The 18,704-nt window shown below is 49.3% G+C and overlaps 1 protein-coding gene across 2 annotated transcripts in view; it reads right to left on the reverse strand.

Moving 5' to 3' along the window:
* The window catches only part of NDEL1 (nudE neurodevelopment protein 1 like 1), a 418,831-nt gene that overhangs the window by 185,486 nt on the left and 214,641 nt on the right, over positions 1-18,704 (reverse strand). For both annotated transcript variants that reach the window (XM_086930644.1, XM_086930645.1), the window contains exon 6: positions 7,948-8,121. In XM_086930644.1, the coding sequence (XP_086786770.1) occupies positions 7,948-8,121 (174 nt within the window). The remainder of the gene's footprint in view (positions 1-7,947; positions 8,122-18,704) is intronic.

Consider the following 18,704-nt stretch of genomic DNA (forward strand, 5'->3'; position numbering starts at 1 on the left):
CATAAGGTAGGTCCGGTGTGGGCCAGTGCACGGCCACCTTGTCTGGTTTTCTTAATTCTGGGTATTTTGAGTAATTGCTGGTTGCTGGAGCGCAAAGAGCGTCCTGGGATGTAGGGCTGAAAGATGTCAATGAAATACTTAGGGCCCATCCCCATTAGGCTCTTGTGAATGGTACACAGAGTCTTGAACTGAACTCGCTTCTTCACAGGAAGCCAGTGAAGCTGAGACAGTAGGGGGCAGGGTGGTGTCCTGGGTGGAGCATTCATGACGATCCTTGCGGCAGTATTTTGAATGACCTGCAGTTTCTTGATTTGCTCCTCATTGGCTCCGTGGAGCAATCCATTGCAATAGTCGATCCTACTGATAACAAGAGCCTGCACCAGAGTTTTCCTATGGTGATCCGGGAGATAGGGAAAGACACGTCTTAGCATCCCTATAGCCCGGAAACAGGTGCCGGCTACTTGATTGACGTGGTCCTTGAAGGTGAGTTGTTGGTCAAATAATACTCCCAAGTTCTTGACCTTACTTTTGGGGGTGGGAACAGGATCCAGTTCCAGAGGCCACCAGTCTGATGACCAGTGTGTCGTCGCTTGACCGAACAACATAACTTCGGTTTTCCCGACATTGCACTGCAGACAGTTTGATGACATCCAGTCTGCAATGGCTCTCATGCCATCTGCAAAAGATCTTTTTATTGCAGGTGTAAGAGTTTTAAAGGGAAAAAGAAGTTGGGTGTCGTCAGCGTACGATACAGGGGTGAACCCGAAAGATCTTGCTAGGTTGGCAAGGGGGGCCACATATATGTTGAAAAGTGTGGGGCTCAGACAGGAGCCCTGTGGCACCCCCTTATTGAGCTCCCTGTGGGTGGATTTGTGGGAGCCTAGCCTAACCTCTTGGGAGCGCCCGGACAGAAAACTCTCCAACCATGCCAAAGCCTCTCCCTCTATTCCCACCTCCTTCAGGCGATGGAGAAGCACCTTGTGAGACACCGTATCAAAAGCGGCGGAAAGGTCCAACAGCACCAGAATCATAGAGCAACCATCATCCAGTGCCATTTTGATGTTATTGGTCACTGTTTGAAGTGCTGATTCTGTGCTGTGGTTCGGCCTGAACCCAGATCGAGAATGGTCCAGGCCTTCCGTCGCTTCAAGGTGTTGAGAGAGATAGGTGTTCACGTGCTTCTCCGTGATCTTGCCTAGGTAAGGTAGGAGAGAGATGGGACGTAGGTTGGATAGGTCTGTCCAGGGGGATGATGCCTTCTTTCTTATTGGGTTCACCACTGCCTTTTTCCAATCTGCCGGGACTTGGCCTGTTCTGAGGGAGGTGTTTACCATTTCAAGTATATGGGGACCTAATAATGGGAGCAAAGGACCGACCATTTTAGCTGGTACAAGGTCATTGGGGGATCCTGTTTTTATATGGGTACAGAGGGTAAGAAGCTCTGTGTGAGTGATAGAGGGGAAAAACGTCAAAGAGGGTTTATTGTCTAAAGCGGGAATTGTGGTGGGGCAAATTTTAGTTTGATTTTTGCTGGAATTGTTGGCAGCTAATATTTTTTCATAGATAATGTTGATTTTATCCTCGAAAAACAGCGAGACTTTGTCGCACAGATCCTGTGAAAAGTCATCTGAACTTTCACACGCCGTAGGTTTTATAAAGTTTTGCAGGATATTAAAAAGTTCTTGAGGGCTGTTGCCTGCTTCTGCTATTTGTTGTGTCAATTGTAGTTTCCTCGCTGACTTAATATTTTTGTAATATTCTGATTGGGCTTTTAGGAAGATCAGTCGATTGTTTTCAGTTTTGGTTTTTCTCCAGGCTTTCTCAATACGTCTACATTTTTGTTTCTCTGCTCTCAATTCTTTTGTATACCATTTTTCTTGTTTTGACACTGGATGTTGTTTATGTCTTTTTAGAGGAGCAATGGTGTCAATGGTTTTTTTGATAGATTTATTCAGCTTGGCTAAAGCAGTATCTGCTGTATCAGATTGCAAAAAGATAGGATCTGTCCATGCCTCTTGAGCCGTACTGGCATTAACTTTGTGCCATTGACGTCTCCAAGAGGGGGGGGAAGGGACATTCTTTATGGGTCTCGCAGGGGTTGGTAGTGTGAATTCCAACAAAGAGTGGTCAGTCCACGATATGCTTGTAGCCAGGGAACAGTTAATTTTGGTAGAATTAGAGAATATAAGGTCAAGCATGTGTCCTCCTATATGAGTAGGTCCATGATTATTTTAATTCCAAGCCCAGATTCAATAGATCTGTGATTAGAGCCGTGGATTCGGTTAACATTGGCTGGTCAACGTGTATATTAAAATCACCTAGAAGCAAAAAATCTTCTTTGGATTTTATATGTGGGGCTAAGATTTCTTGAAGGGTGAGTGCAAAATTAAGATCTGCTCCCGGTGGTCGATAAACCAGGGCCCCTTTCCAGGTGAAATGATTAGTTAAGTGAATTTTAAAAAGCAGAGTTTCTAGTTGTGCGTTTGAATGTTGTTCAATAATAGTACATTGTATATGATCCCTATATATAATTGCTAAACCGCCTCCGGTTTTAATGTCTCTGTCTAGGTGTTTAATCTTATACCCAGAGGGAATCCCCATTGCAATGGCTGTGACAGTGTGGGGTTTTAGCCATGTTTCCACAAGGAAACATATGTCCGGTTGGATAGAGTGTATTAAGTCCCAGACCTGATGCTGGTGTTTAGGTAAGGAACGTACATTTAATAGAAAGCTTTTCAAACCCTTGACAGAGGTATGAGGGTCTGGGGGGGACACGTTATTGTTGGATAGGCGGCGACATTCAGGGCAGGAGTAGGCAGCCTCAATGCGATGCCAAGGTATGACTGTACTACAACATGTGGCAGGTCTAAGACTGCGTAACAATAGGGATGAGTAGCAGAGGGATAGGGAATCCTTACCGGTGTCGGTTTGAAGAGTAGGACCAGAGTCCATCGCCCCTCGCCCGTCCTGTCGCGGACGGGCGCAGACGGGCTTTTCTTCGGCGCTTCTTAGGCGCGCTCGAAGGCGCCCCCTGCGCGCAACCGCTGCGCGCTTATAGGAAGGGCGTGGCTAAATAGCCCGGAGTGAGGCAGCCACTAGAGCGCTGACCTCAGCTCCGGGAAACCGGAAGTGCTGTCTGCCTGGCTCTTGCCTGTCCGCCCTCCGCACAACGGCACTGTTGCCGGGTCGGACCGAGGCAGGCAGACGGTAAGATCGAGTCCAGGAGATTAGAGGGAGAGAATGCTATTTAATTATGGATTGCACGAGTCTGCCCTGATTAAAAATACAAACTATATTTTAAAAATGGTTCTGACTGTAAAAAGGTTCCGCTCGTATAGCGCTCGTTAAAGCGCTTCTCGCAGCCCCCTAATTTTACCAGCTTTGTTCTATCTGAACAACACTCTCGAGCACAGCAGCGGGTCTGGAAGATGCTGCCACCGTCTCCCTACCGCCATGAACTGGAAGATGAGATCTAGGAGGAATGCCAACCAATCTTCTGCATTCAAGTCTAGTAAGGTGTGGCTAAGGGTCAGGATCTTAAACTTGTCCTTTCAGATGAAGAATCTAAGAAGGTCGAGATCCAGGAAGGGTCTCAGACCTCCATCCTTTTTGGGGACTAATAATTAAATAGACCAGAGTAGTGTGTCTTTCCTTGCAGAGACTCCAACAAAATGACAACTTTTTCATCACCTGGGTGGTAGAAGGAGACCCCGAAGAAAAGGCACAAAGGAAGGGGGCAGCCCTGGCGGATTACCTGAATGACTCCGTGATCTGTGGTCATCATTTCCCAATAGGTGGAATAGACAGGTTGCTGGTTACCTCTACCAGGACTGGGCTGCCTTGGAATAGCTTAGAATGTTCTCACATTGCTCATAGAACGGTCTTTCTGGGAAGGGTACTCTCAGCAAGTGAGATGTAGATCTGAGTTTTTTTTTTTTTTTAAGAATTCCAGGGAGGAGTCGGCTATCTCTCTGAATGGTCAAGTCACCACTGGAAGACAATTACAATGTTACAATGTTAGTTGGGATTTGTTAAGCGCTCGTACGCCCGGAGGCTTCATGGCGCTGTAGAAGGAGCCAAACAGGACAGTCAAAGGACAAGCAGTGCTATCAGTAGTAAGCTTGAGAAAACAGCCAGGTCTTCAGAGATTGCCTAAAGCTAAGCATGTTATCAATCTGCTTTATATGAAGAGGAAGAGAATTCCAGAGTACAGCAGCTTGGTGGTCGAAGCAGCTGCCTCCGTGGCGTTTCCTCTTGAAAGGAGGCACAGTCAAGAGTGATTTGTAGGTGGATCGAAGATGACGGGAAGGGCAATATTTTTTGAAAAGATCTCTGATAAAGGAAGGGCCAGAGTCGTTCAGAGAGCGGAACAGAATGCACCCAGTTTTAAAGGCCACACGTTGCTCAATTGGCAACCAGTGTAGTTGCTTAAGGCCAGGTCTGATGGATTGCCTCCTGGGTATATTCAGCAGCAGCCTGGCAGCTTGGTTCTGAACAAGCTGGAGGCGTTTAAGCTCACCAATTTGGAGGCCGAGGTAAAGACTGTTAGAGAAGTCCAGCCTGGATAGAACCAAGGAAAGGACAATCTGTGTAAGGGCTGCTGAGGAGAAAAAGCGGGCTCATTACATGAGTGTGGCTTGGATATCTACAGAATGCCAGCAGTATGCATCAAAGTATGCCTTGGCAACCTGACAGCCACACCCATGGATCAAGCCATGGTGTCCACAGAATCCAGGAAGTTTTACACGATCTGTTTGGATGCACCCAAACCATCTTTGACCAAATCCATAAACTGTTTTTTCATGTGGTCTGGGAAGCTGATCACTAGGTTTTGGCAACTTCCATAAGGCATGGACATATCAGCCCAGACATCAGGTGGCATGTGAAGTGCTATAAGCAAGGCTACTTAGCAAAAAGATACTTCTGCCCAAAGAGGTTCTGTGGAGAAGGCGTCCAGATTTAGCTTCAAGGAAGAGGCCTGAAATCCATACTATCAAGGGAAGAGTAAGAAGATAAAAAAAAGTCATGGCCAACATGAGCTGTTTGAAGACTGATGGGCCCAGAAATGGCGTTTCCTATACAGCCATGACACCACCCAGGAAAACCTGGTTACAATTAAAGAAAGTGCTGAGTCACTTAGGAGGAAAGCTGCAAGATCGCAGTCAAAATGTTGACTCTAAGAGGGCATAGTCCATTCCAAGCCATAAGTTGCTTTTTGTAGATCAGTTGAAAAAGATTAACCTTCCCTTGAAGCATGGTCAGCGGGTCAGGGGTGTCGCCTTCGGGTGAAGTGTCTATGCCAGTCACATTTGTTAAGTACAGAACTAACCCAATATTAGTGTTCTAGTCGGGAACACGTTTTAGTCTCTGAATTATAATCATCAGTGCAGCTTAAGTCTTTATAAGGCATTACTAGGGCATCAGAGTCTGAGAAGATCTCTTTTATCGGGTCGAATTTCTGAGCCCTAGGAATGAGTTCTGCCAAGAGAACATTGTTGAGGTTCGCTTCAACTTTCTTGCCACGCAATCAAACACTTGACAGTGACAGCTTTAATGGCGTTGTCTTAGTAGATTCTGTTGAATGCATCCATCTGCATGAAAAAGGGTCAGATTGAATGGGAAACAGTGCCTTGGCAGGGTTTGATTTGTTTTTAGGTACCAGAGCCAGTAGAAGTGCTATGTTGAGAAGCACCCGAGCGCCCCCTCCTGAGCTCAACAAGCCTACAGGAATGTGCTCTTTGTGTCGAGCGACCAGAGGGTACATAAATCCACTCTGAAACGCTGCAGCATAGCCCGCTGGAAGGCCTTGAACTATGCTGAGTAAGCTGATGGAGACAGAAGTTCCAGTCTCATCTTTTTCAGTGTCATGTCTTACCTGATTATGAGAAATTCGGGTATAAGGGAACGGTGAAGAGATTCTGAAGTGTCCAGTAAGTGGGACTGCTTCCTGAAGGAAGCCGACTTACCCTTCCTATGCCAACAGGTGACTTATCTGAAGGTAAGGAAGATTGCTTTGGAATCTCACTTTGGGTGTCTTTCAAAAACCACTTTGCTGCCTGCTCTGCTCTCTCATGCCCTTCGGTTGCACTGAGAAACAGGAATCACAGACTGCAACATGTTCTGATCCCAGAACACCACCCGCAAACGTCATGCAAGAAAACCTTTTTGTGGGATACCTGCAACAATGTTTGAAAACCTGAAATGCTTGGAGGAGACATTTGACCATACTTCTGTCAAAATGCAAATGAATGTTGTCAGTGAGACACAGAGGGAGAGCACTCTGGACCAGTTGATGAGGTGCTGAAAAACAAGAACCGATAACGCCATGCAAATTGGCTGCTAATATACTCTAGTGTTGTCATGTTTGCAAGCAGTCTAGGTCAAATCGGCAAGCACCACCTAGTGGCGCTGAAGAGATATTGCTCTGGAAAAGCTGGTCTGAAGCCTGGAGGGATGACTCTGCGGAAGATGTATCCATCTGAACAACTCTTATTAAGGAGATAATATCAACTGCCCCCTTTAAAATTTGTTTATGAAGGAAAACAGTGAAAAACAAACCGAAGATTTCCATCACACATTGAAAAAGCTTTCACTTTGCTTTCTCTTCGACTAAACTTTTACATTAAATATTTTCACTGCTTGCATAAGTCAAAAAGCTCCTGGCACACCCCGTACCACCATCAGACCCTCTTTAAATTCGGCCCTTACAGCTCTCTGACCCGTAGATACCAAAAATGAGCAGCTCTGTCGCCACTACACATACATTTAGACATACTACTTTCAGTGAATTATGTGGTAACCTGTGCCAAGTTTTAGTAATTGGACCTGTATGTTTGCAGGTTAGCGTATTGTTTAAATATAACTGGTACTATCTAATTCGAATTGTATCCATAATGTATACTTTGAGCTCCGACCACCATGTGCCATTAAACTCAAAAAAATGTGTTATTAAAAGAAATCTCCAGTGTAACTCTCAACTGCTCACACAAAGGAATCATGGACGCTCTTCGTGCTGTGTGGAAACAAAATATCTGGTACTGCTTTGAACTGTAATATTCATTCAATATGCCCAGCAACTAATGATGAGCACATGCCTGTTTCCTTAGTTAATCCACGCTGGGCTCCAGATCAGATATGCCTTGCAAAAGGGGTCCTTTGAGTCAGACATTTACTTTCAAATTTAACCCAGGGTGGTCATCCGTTCTCTACCAATTTCAAAGTAAGTCCTCCAGCCAATACACACAACCTTTACACCCTTCACTTGCTGGCCTCAGACTGCTGAGTGAGCGAGAAATACTCCAGCTTTCATGTTAACAAAATGTACATTCATCACTCAATATCCACTAATTAGATTAACTGTGCTGTGCACTCAATTACCTTTAGGTTGTAAACATTCTGCTTAATGGAGCTCATTTATGTTTCCACTTGGACTACTATGTCTAAGTCAGCTGAACGCAATGGCACGTGCTATGCTGTGCATTCTTGCAGTTTACTTTGTATGTCTTCACAGACTGTATAGCACCACAGTAAAAGTTGGAACAATGTAAAAACAGTGAACTGAACTAATATACTTAACAAGTTTAAAGGCCTCCATCCTCTACCTGAGCCTAAATCTTTCCTTACCATCTCTGTTCCTGGCCTCCAACGTGGACTGCTTTTTCTAGCATAATTTAAATTTCACAACATAAAAGACTAATACCGAGCTAGAGCTAGATGATGAAAAATGCTATTTCTTTACTGTGCATGGGCTCAACGGGGCTACTATAGAGGCTTTGCTTAGTTTACATTGCTAATCTGTGTAGAGTTAGGTTATATAGTGTAATGCTGCTACAAGAAGGACAAGCAATGTCGACGCAAAATCGGTAAATTCCTGTAATCCATACCCATCTCCAACAATTAGAACACAAAATGTAACTAGTCCAAACACACAAAAAGATTAACACAAACCTTTAGGTATAGGAAAGCCATTGTCTGCTAATTTCCCAACCGGTGTGGCCGGTAGGGAGAGGGAGGTTTGGACAGCAGAATCAATCTGGTCACAATCCTGAGTTGGAGAACTAGGAGCAGACTTTCTTACTCCGTCGGTTTGCCTCTCTCGTACCGCTAGTTCTTGCCTCAGATCTGTGGATAAATGAATATATTGTAACTTGTAAATATTGTGGACAGAATTTATGGATGCACATCGGAAGGTCAATTAATGAGATTTACTTGTAGTTTTAGTCCTCCATCTGTGGTATATAAGTTTAAGTTAAAGAGATTGGATAGTTTTTGCTCTGGGCATATTCCTGGAACACTTTTACAAGACATGTTTTTATTTTAGGAGTCCATCTGCAAAATATATGGATAGAAATGTTTTAGTTTTCTTTCAATTTAAATATAAGCCAGCTGCAGTTAAAAAGTTACGCGATTAAAACTAAGTGGCTGGGAATCCATTTCATTTAACCTTTTGAGGTTATGAAATTTTAATGTATTATGAAGCAAACTATGAAACATCCACCAAAAAGATAATACTGTCAAAGGAAGTGTCTCAAAGCATATCACAAATGTAAATATGAAAGCTAAATGTTATTTGCTCAACTAACAAGTAAAAAATCCTCTATACTTAGGCGACATATCAACAGTAACTCAGGACAAGAGGACATGGGATGTAGAAGGAAAGCCAGTGGAAAGACACATAGGGTACATTTAAAAAATACTAAGCCAGCCAGCAGCATACAAGCGCCCATGCCTCCCAGAAACCATCTAACAATAGAGGTCTATGATCATCATGCCTGACAAAAAGTATTCATGGTCTGCTCAACAATAAAGTCTTCAGTGTCCAAGTTGATCATAGACAAAACGGATTAGTTACTTACCTGTAATCCTAGTTCTCTTCCAGGGGTATCCTCATCAAAGTCATAAGCATTAGAATATTCCCGCCCATGCGTGGGACCCCGGAAACACTAAGTTCGCAATTCTAGAACTTGTGGCGGGAGGTGTGTCTAGAAGTGTATGTCCGTGCTGGCAATCAATGAGAGAGACCTGTGCATTTTTCAAATGGGTGGTAAAAAATATGAGTATGTTGCTGGAGATGTGGACCAACGTGCCATCAATGTACTTACCGGGGGAGGGTAAGAAAACAAGTTACTTACCTGTAACTACAGTTATCCAGTATTGGTATCTTTCATAGATTCACATGCCTGAATCATTCCCCGTCGTCGAGGCGGGAGTCCCACGGTAAATTATATATATATAGCAGTGCCTAAAAACCATTAGTAGTAGGCTAGAAAAGGATATAGGCCCAACTAGGCCCAAAACTTAGCAGCCTATCTACCTCATTATGTAAAAAGAACTGAAAATGTAGCCTCAGCCAATCAGCTAACCTCACCCTCTAGAACCTTCCCAGCCACGGCAGTTCTCCTCAGATTTTCCCAGCACAAGTGAGAAGTAGTATCCATAATAAGAACTGCCCAGCCGGGGAGGAGGGTGGGTGCATGTGAATCTATGAAAGATACCAATACTGGATAACTGTAGTTACAGGTAAGTAACGAACAAGTTACTTACCTTCGGTAACGATATATCTGTAAGAAACATTAGTTAGTGTTAGATTCCTTACCTTAGAATATCCCCAGGCGTCAGTCTGGATCCGGAAACTTTTGCGTAGCAGTACCCCTGCGCGTCGGTAGGCGTCGTCTGCAGGCGTCCCCTGCGGCTCCGCGTCCGTCGTCGGGCGCCGTGATGACGTCGCTGGAGTATATAGACGCCGCCTCCGCGCGCTGACGTCAGTTCTTTGCACACAGCTTTTCCGCGCCAGGAGACGCAGAGCCATGAGAGAACCAACACTGGTGCCATGTAAAACTAGGGCCCTGAAAGGGATGACCTTAACCCTAGGTATCAGTTCGCAGAACGGGGAGGATGGGTGGGTTCGGTAAGGAATCTAACACTAACTAATGTTTCTTACAGATATATCGTTACCGAAGGTAAGTAACTTGTTCATCTGAAAGAAACACGTTAGTGTTAGATTCCTTACCTTAGAATACATACCCCAGCAATACCAACCCCGGTGGTGGGTCTGCGAACCAATACAAAACTACACCAGAAAATCCTGGAGGACAGAACGGCCAAAGAAGCCATCCCTCCGGACTTGACTGTCCAGGCAGTAGTGCCTCGCAAAGGTGTGCAGCGAGGCCCACGTAGCCGCTTGGCAAATGTCCTGCAAGGGGACTCCCCGGCCCAGGGCAGTAGTAGCCGCCGTGGCCCGAGTGGAATGGGCCCTCAGCCCAACAGGAGGCTCCTTCCGAGCCAAAGAGTAGCACGCTTTGATGCAGAGGACGACCCATCGAGAGATGGTTCGTTTACAAACCGCCCGTTCCTTCTTCGCACCCACGTAGCCAACAAACAGTTGGTCATCCACCCGGAACTGGCGTGTGCGATCCATGTAAAATGAAAGCGCATGTTTTGGGTCCAGACGATGGAGCCGCTCTTCATCCTTTGAAGGATGCGGAGGCGGGAAGAAGGAAGGGAGGGTGATGGACTGCCCGATGTGAAAGGCCGAAACAACCTTGGGCAGGAAAGAAGGTCTAGTCCTCAGAACCACCTTGTCAGGATGAATGGACAGGAAAGGAGGTTGGACAGAAAGAGCCTGGAGCTCACTCACCCTCCTGGCAGAGGTGATGGCAACCAGGAAAGCCGTCTTTAAAGTCAGGAGACGGAGAGGGCAAGAATGAAGGGGCTCAAAGGGAGCACACATCAGGAAAGTTAGAACCAGGTTCAAATCCCACTGAGGCTTCACAAACGGAACAGGTGGAAACATGTGAGTGATGCCTTTCAAGAATCGAGTTACAATCGGGGATTTGAACAAAGAAGGCTGATCAGGAAGCCTCAAAAAGGCTGAAAGGGCAGAAAGGTAGCCCTTGATAGTGCCCAGAGCAGAGCCTTGCTGGGCAAGAGAAAGAAGAAACAGAAGAACCTCCGAAAGAGGGGCAGAAAGAGGATCCACAGCCTTTGCTGTGCACCATGCCACAAATCTGTTCCACCGACAGGCGTATACCGACTTAGTGGAGGGACGCCTGGCTGCCAGAATAACATCACAGACTTCAGGAGGCAAGTCAAATGGCCTCAACTGCCGCCGCTCAATCTCCAAGCATGGAGGTGGAGACTGGACAGGTTCGGGTGGAGGACCGTCCCCTGCTGTTGCGACAGAAGGTCCTCCTGAAGGGGCAGGCGGATCGGGGGACCGACTGACATGCTGAGTAGCTCGGGATACCAGTACCTTCGAGCCCAGTCCGGAGCCACAAGGATAACTTGGGCCCGGTCGCGCCTGATCTTCTTCAGCACTCTGGGCAGAAGTGGTATAGGCGGAAAGGCGTATAACAGACCGCAACTCCACTCGCGCCGAAAGGCGTCGCCGTGCGAGTGCCGTCTTGGAAACTCCAACGCGCAGAACTGATGACATTGCGCGTTCTCTTCTGTGGCGAATAGATCTAACCAAGGCTCTCCCCATTGCAGAAAGATGCCTTGCGCCACGTCCGAGTTCAGACGCCATTCGTGATCCATCGAGCACCGACGGCTGAGTTCGTCCGCCCTGGCGTTCAGAGAACCTGCCAGGTGTTGAACCGTCAGAGTCACGCCCTGACGTTCCAGCCATTGCCAGAGGCGCAGAGCCTCCTGGCAAAGGGTCCACGACCCCACTCCGCCCTGTTTGTTGCAGTACCACATGGCGGTGGTGTTGTCGGTGAACACCTGCACTACACTCCCGTTGACAAAGGGGAGGAATGCCTTCAGTGCCAGACGAATCGCCCGCAGCTCCAACAGATTGATATGGAGCCGGGACTCCGCCGGAGACCAGATGCCTCTGATCTCTGCCTCTCCCAAGTGGCCACCCCAGCCCTGGAAGGACGCGTCCGTCACGACAACGTGCTCCGGTTGGGGAAGGGAGAGGGACTTGCCCCTGACCCAATCGCGGTCCGTAAGCCACCACTGCAGTTGTCTCGCAGTGCCCTCCGAGATCAAGACGTGGTCGGACAAGTTGCCCTGATGCTGTGCCCACTGAAACTTCAGGTCCCACTGCAGAGCCCGCGTCCGCCACCGGGCGTGATGCACCAGAAGGATGCAGGAAGCCATCAGTCCCAGCAGCCGCAGCGTCAACCTGACCGAAACTCGGGATAGCGGCTGAAAGATGGGAATCAAAGCCTGAATATCCCGAACCCGCCGTTCCGGAGGATAAACCCGAAACTGCGCCGAGTCCAGAACCGCTCCGATGAAAAGGAGCTTTTGAGAGGGACACAGGTGTGATTTCGGCACATTGATGGAGAACCCCAGGTCGTGCAAGAGGTCTGCCGTCATCTGAAGGTGGTGGACGACTGTCTGGGGCGAGCCCGCCTTCAACAACCAGTCGTCTAGGTAGGGGAAGACTGAAACCCCCAACCTGCGCAGATGGGCTGCGACCACCGCCATCACCTTTGTGAACACCCGTGGGGCGCTGGTAAGGCCGAAGGGGAGCACGATAAACTGAAAGTGCTCCAGGCCTACCGTGAACCGCAGGTAACGCCGGTGGGCCGGCAGGACGGGAATGTGAAAATAGGCATCCTGCAAGTCCAACGCTACCATCCAGTCTTGTGGGTCTAGAGCAGCCAAGACCTGAGCTAACGTCAACATCTTGAACTTCTCCTTCCGGAGGAAGCCGTTGACGTTCCTTAGATCCAAGATAGGACGTAGGCCCCCCTTGTCCTTCTTGGGCACCAGAAAGTAGTGGGAATAGCAACCACGCCCTACTTCTGGCCCAGGAACGCGCTCGATGGCCCCCTTGGCCAAGAGGGCCGTAACTTCCTCCTGCAGAAGTGTCAAGTGGTCCCCCGACACACGGTGGTTCTGCGGTGGCATGGCTGGAGGAGAGGTCTCGAAGGGGAGGGAGTAGCCCCTTCGGACGATTTGCAGCACCCACCTGTCCGAAGTGATCGTGCGCCAGTGAGCGTGGTGATGGCGAACCCTGCCACCCACTGGCGTCACATGGGGCCGAAAGCAAGGACTAGGAGGATTTAGGGGTAGATGCTGCGGGGGAAGGTGTGGTCTGACCCCGCCGTTGTCCCCGACCGCCACCACGGCGGTTTCCACGGCCGCCACCGCGTTGAAAGGATTGTTGCGGCGCGTGGCTGGCAGCACGTGTGGGGGCGCCCCTTCCTTGGCCACGAAAGGGACGAAACGAACCCGTTTGCTGACGCTGGGTCGAGAGACCCAAGGACTTGGCCGTGACCCTGGAGTCCTTGAAGCGTTCCAGCGCGTGGTCCGCCTTGTCACCGAACAGGTGACAGCCATCAAACGGCATGTCCATCAAGGTATTCTGGACATCAGCCGAAAAATTGGCGGATCTCAGCCAGGCGTGGCGACGAATCGCCACCGTCGTTGACATAGCCCTGCCCAGCGAGTCGGTCGTATCAAGACCACACCGTATCGAATATTTCGCTGCATCCCGGCCCTCAGCCACAGCTTGACCGAGTTTTGCCCGCACCTCCATGGGGCATTCTGGCAGCAGTTCCGCGACCGTATCCCACACAGAGTGGGTGTAGCGGCCCAAGAGGCAAGCGGTGTTGCAAGACCGCAGGCCCAAACTAATGGACGAGAAGACCTTCTTGCCAAATTGGTCATACCTCTTGGATTCCCGGTCGGGCGGGGCCGACGGGAATGCGGACTGGGAGGTCAAGGCCTGGATCACCAGACTCTCAGGAGTGGGGTGGGTAGACAGGAACTTGGGGTCGTCCGGACAAGGACGGTGGCGCCTGGCCACGTTCCGATCAACAGGCGCACCTGAAGCGGGCCTGGACCACGTGCCCAACAGAACGTCTGACAAGGCTTCATTAAACGGCAGCAGTGGCTCCTGTGGGCATGACTGCGGTTTGAAGACCTCGGTGAGGATGTTAGGCCTCACGGCCGCGACGGGGAGCTCAAGGTGTAAGGCCTTGGCAGCCCTCATCAGCACCACAGAATAGGCAGCTCCCTCCACCGATGCCACGGAAGGAGGAGAGATCAAACCAGGGTTAGGAGAGTCGTCCAGACCACTGGCATCCCCCAAGTCACCTGTCCAGTCCGGGTCATACTGGCACTCGCGTGACAGAGGGTCCTCGGACCCCTCCCAACCCTCACCGAACTCTTCATCTTCTCCGTATTCGGAGTCAACGATGTAGACCGGCTCCTCGGGGTTCATGAGCCCCATCGGCGCCGGGACCGGCGTCGAGCGACGCCCGTCCGGCGCCGCGTCCGGCGTCGGTGAAGGTAAGGGGACGGCGCCGCCCGGAGCCGGCGCCGGAACCCCGCCGCCGGCCGGAGCCGGCACCGGAGAACCGGCGCCGCGCGGGGGCGGCGTCGGGGGTAACCCCGATGGTAACGGCGCCGGGGAGGCCGGAAGACCAGCCGGCGCCGATCCCGAAGGCCCTTGCGGCGCCGGGGTCGGAGCCGTCGGCGGCGCCGGGGCACCTGACGGCGCCGAGGCAGGGACACCCGAACCGCCAGGGCCCCCAGACGGTAGCACTGGGCCCGAAGGCGCCGTAGGCCCCGTCGGAGAAGCGAGCGCCCTCATGGCCATGAGGAACGCCTCGATCTCCTCAGGCGTCGCGCCATGCCCAGGGACCGGAGGGTATGAGGCAGGCCGCGCCGGCGACTCTCGCGGAGCCGCGAGGTTGGGGTCACCCGAGCCCCCGGCCGCATCGCGCGAGCGTCGGGGGGGGGGGGGGGGGGGGGGGGGGCATCGTGCGCTCACAGTCATCACAGTGCTTGAACCCAGGCATCCTATCAGGCACAATTAGAGAAATAACAACGAAAAACTTGGTCAAAAGACCGGAGTACTGCTCTTCAGATCTGCACCACTGGCGCGGAAAAAAGAAGAACTGACGTCAGCGCGCGGAGGCGGCGTCTATATACTCCAGCGACGTCATCACGGCGCACGACGCCGACGACGGACGCGGAGCCGCAGGGGACGCCTGCAGACGACTCCTACCGACGCGCAGGGGTACTGCTACGCAAAAGTTTCCGGATCCAGACTGACGCCTGGGGATATTCTAAGGTAAGGAATCTAACACTAACGTGTTTCTTTCAGATTTGTTTTCTTATCCAGTATTGGGGTATCTTTCATAGATTCACATGCCTGAATCAGAATAGCAAGCAGTAATAACCATAACTGTCGGTAGAGGAAGGTGGGAGACAATCCAAACCATATATCCCCACACAACCTGGAAGGTACTAGAGCAAGAACATATTTCAGTACATATGCATAATCATGACAATACCTTCATATAATATATATCTATATATAGAGCATTAAGACAGTATTTTAGCACAAATGTAGCAATAGAAACAAGAAAAAACCATAAAAGGCTGACCTCAGTGAAGAAGATGCTGCAACACTGCTTCTCCCACTGACGTATCCTCATGTAGCACCGGCTGCAGGCAACAGTGCTTGGGAAAAGTATGCACACTTTTCCATGTAGCAGCACAGCAGATGTTTTCCAGGGTCACCCCTGCAAATAGGGCTGTAGACGCTGACATCATCCTGGTGGAATGCGCCTTAACCGTTCTTGTCAGGGGCTTGTTCGCTTTCTCATGACAGAAGACAATGACAGAGGAAAGCCATCTGGCTATAGTTGCCTTCGTCACTGCCTGACCACGTGTAGCTTGGCCATAAGCTACAAACAGTTGGGTAGATTTGCGCAAATCTTTTGTCTTTTGTAAATAGAATTTGAGGCATCTTTGGACATCCAAGGAATGCAGCATCCTTTCAGCTGGAGTCTTGGGGTCTGGAAATAAAGTTTTGAGTTTCACCAGTTGATTGATGTGAAACTGGGTCGGAACTTTGGGAATAAACTTAGGATGAGTTCTAAGTGTCACACAATCTTTTGAAAAATGTAGGAAAGGTTCCGATATAGTGAACGCTTGTAACTCACTTACTCTCCGGGCTGAAGTGAGGGCCAACAAAATAGCCACTTTCCAAGTCAAGAATTTAAGTTCTGATTTATGAATTGGTTCAAAAGGCCTTTTCAGCAATTGAGATAACACAATATTGAGATCCCACTCAGGAGGAGGAGGCCGCACTGGAGGGAAAACTCGAAATAATCCTTTAAGGAACTGTTTAATTAAAGAGGAAGAGCACAAAGATGGTTTGTTGTAACTCTTTCTGAATCTGGATATGGCAGCAAGGTGAACTTTGATAGAAGAAAAAGCGAGACCTGATCTGGCTAGAGACAGCAGATAAGGCAGAATCTTCTCTGGAGGAGCCTGTAGTGGATGGACGTCACGCTCCCCGCACCATAAACAGAATCTCTTCCATTTGAAGCGATAGGTTCTGATGGTAGATTGTGCACGAGCCTGAGATAGAACAGCTCTACAGTCCGGAGAAATCTCTAGGTCCTTAAACTCTAGGAAGTCAGGAGCCAGGCGTGCAAGTGCAGCGACTGAGGATCTGGATGAAGTATTTGTCCTTCCTCCCTTGTCAGCATTGAAAGTGTCGGCTTGAGGCGCAGTGGAGGTTGATGGGAGAGTATCAGAAGCTCCTGGAACCAATACTGTCTCGGCCAGCGAGGAGCAATCAGGATTAGAGAGCAACGCTCTCTCTTCATTTTCTGTAGAACCTTTGGGATGAGAGGAATCGGTGGGAAGGCATACGCAAAGATTCCGGTCCACCTCATCAACAGGGCATTTCCTCTCGATCCTTGCTGGTGGAACCTGCTGGCAAAGTATATGCATTTGCTGTTCTGTTGCGTAGCAAACAGGTCCAGTGTTGGTGTGCCCCAGAGCTGGAAAATTGTTTCCACTTGGCGTTGTTCGAGTTCCCACTCGTGACATCCTGTGAACGATCTGCTGAGACCGTCGGCCAGAGATTTCTGAATTCCCTGAACATGCTTCGCTCTGAGGGAAATTTTGTGATGGAGTAACCATTCCCACATTTCCTGCGCTTGAAGAGACAGGGCTAGAGATTTTGTGCCCCCTTGCTTGTTTACGTAAAACATGCTGGTGGTGTTGTCCGTGCGCACCAGCACTGCAGAGCCTGCAATTCTTGGCAGGAAGGCTCGCAAGGACAGAAAAATGGCCCTCAACTCGAGGCAGTTGATGTGTTTGTGCTTGTACTGATGGGACCACCGTCCCTGCACTTGAAGGTCTTGGAGATGGCCTCCCCAACCCTCCATGGAGGCATCTGTCGTCAGAGTAAATTCCGGTAGGGTCTGAAGAAAAGTGAGCCCCGGAGACAAATTGTTCTTTGCCGCCCACCATAGAAGAGCTTGTTTCATCTTGGGCGTGACCTTGATTCGGTCCTCGAAAGATCCGTCTATCTGCCGCCACTGTCGATGCAATTCCTCTTGGAGAGGCCTCATTCTGAGTCGAGCCAGTGGAACTAGATGGAGTGCAGAGGAACACATCCCTAGCAGGGAAACAAACTGTCGGACCGAAAGAGACTTTTTTGACCGTATTTGACTTGCCAGCTTTGTGATCTTGTCCTGACGAATTTGGGTCAAGAAGGCCTTGCACTGAGAAGTGTCCAGTACTGCTCCTAGGAACGTCAGAATTTGTTTGGGTTGCAGTTGAGATTTTTTGACGTTGAGGGTCAGGCCCAGATTCGAGAACATTGATAGAGCACTTTTGACCGATTGCCTTGTTGAAGTTTTTGTTGGACTCTTTATTAACCAATCGTCGAGGTACGGGAATACTTGGATTCCCTGTGACCTCAACGCAGCTGCAACCGGAACTAGAGTCTTGGTAAAGATTCTCGGTGCAGATTTCAGGCCGAAAGGGAGCACCTTGAATTGAAAATGGACACCAGCCACTGTGAATCTCAGAAACTTGCGGTGGTTTGGATGAATGGGAATGTGGAAGTAAGCGTCTTCCATATCCAGGGAAGCCATGAAATCGCCTTCCATGAGGCAATTGAGGACATCCGTGAGCGTCACCATGCGGAAACTCTGCTTTTTCAGATATTTGTTTAAGTTTCGTAGATCCAAAATTGGACGCCACTCTCCTGAAACCTTTTCCACAAGGAAGAAGCGAGAGTAAAACCCCTGATTTTCCTGGGGTGTTGGAACTTTTTCTATCGCATTTTTGTGTAGCATCTTCATGGCTTCCATGTATAACAAATGAAGACGAGGAGGGGAGGGACCCCTGGGCGGTGACGTTGGAGGTGTCTGCAAGAACTCCAGAGTGTGTCCGTGTTTGACTATGTCCAGAACCCACCGATCTGAAGTTATTTTCTGCCACTGTTGATAAAAGGCGTAGATCTTGGCGCCCACGGGGAGGGAAGGAAGGGAGGATGGTGTCCGGCAAAACTCACTGGCGTTTATTTGAATCGCGTCCCTGGTAGTTAGAACGTCGTTTCCCTCCTTGACGAGAGAAACCCGCTGACGATGACTGCCGATAGGACTGTTGGTAGTACGGCTTATTCTGAGGTTGATACTGGCGGTTTTGCTGATTTTGATAATGTCCTCTGGAAGAAAAACCACGGCCTCTTGCTCCTCTGAAAAAACCTCGCTTATACTTTAGTGTACCAAGCGATTTGGCCGTATCAGTATCCGTTTTGATCGCAAGCAATGCTTCATCTATGTGCTTGCCAAACAATAACTCGCCATCATAGGCCATGTCAAGTATTTTGGTCTGGACTTCAGGTCTGAAAGAAGTCGCCTTGAGCCATCCTTGCCGTCTGAGAACTGCCGCTCCGGCCAATTGTCTAAAGGCTGTATTAGAGACATCGA

The sequence above is a fragment of the Lissotriton vulgaris genome, chromosome 7 (genome assembly GCF_964263255.1).
Source record: "Lissotriton vulgaris chromosome 7, aLisVul1.2, whole genome shotgun sequence".
Taxonomy (NCBI): domain Eukaryota; kingdom Metazoa; phylum Chordata; class Amphibia; order Caudata; family Salamandridae; genus Lissotriton; species Lissotriton vulgaris.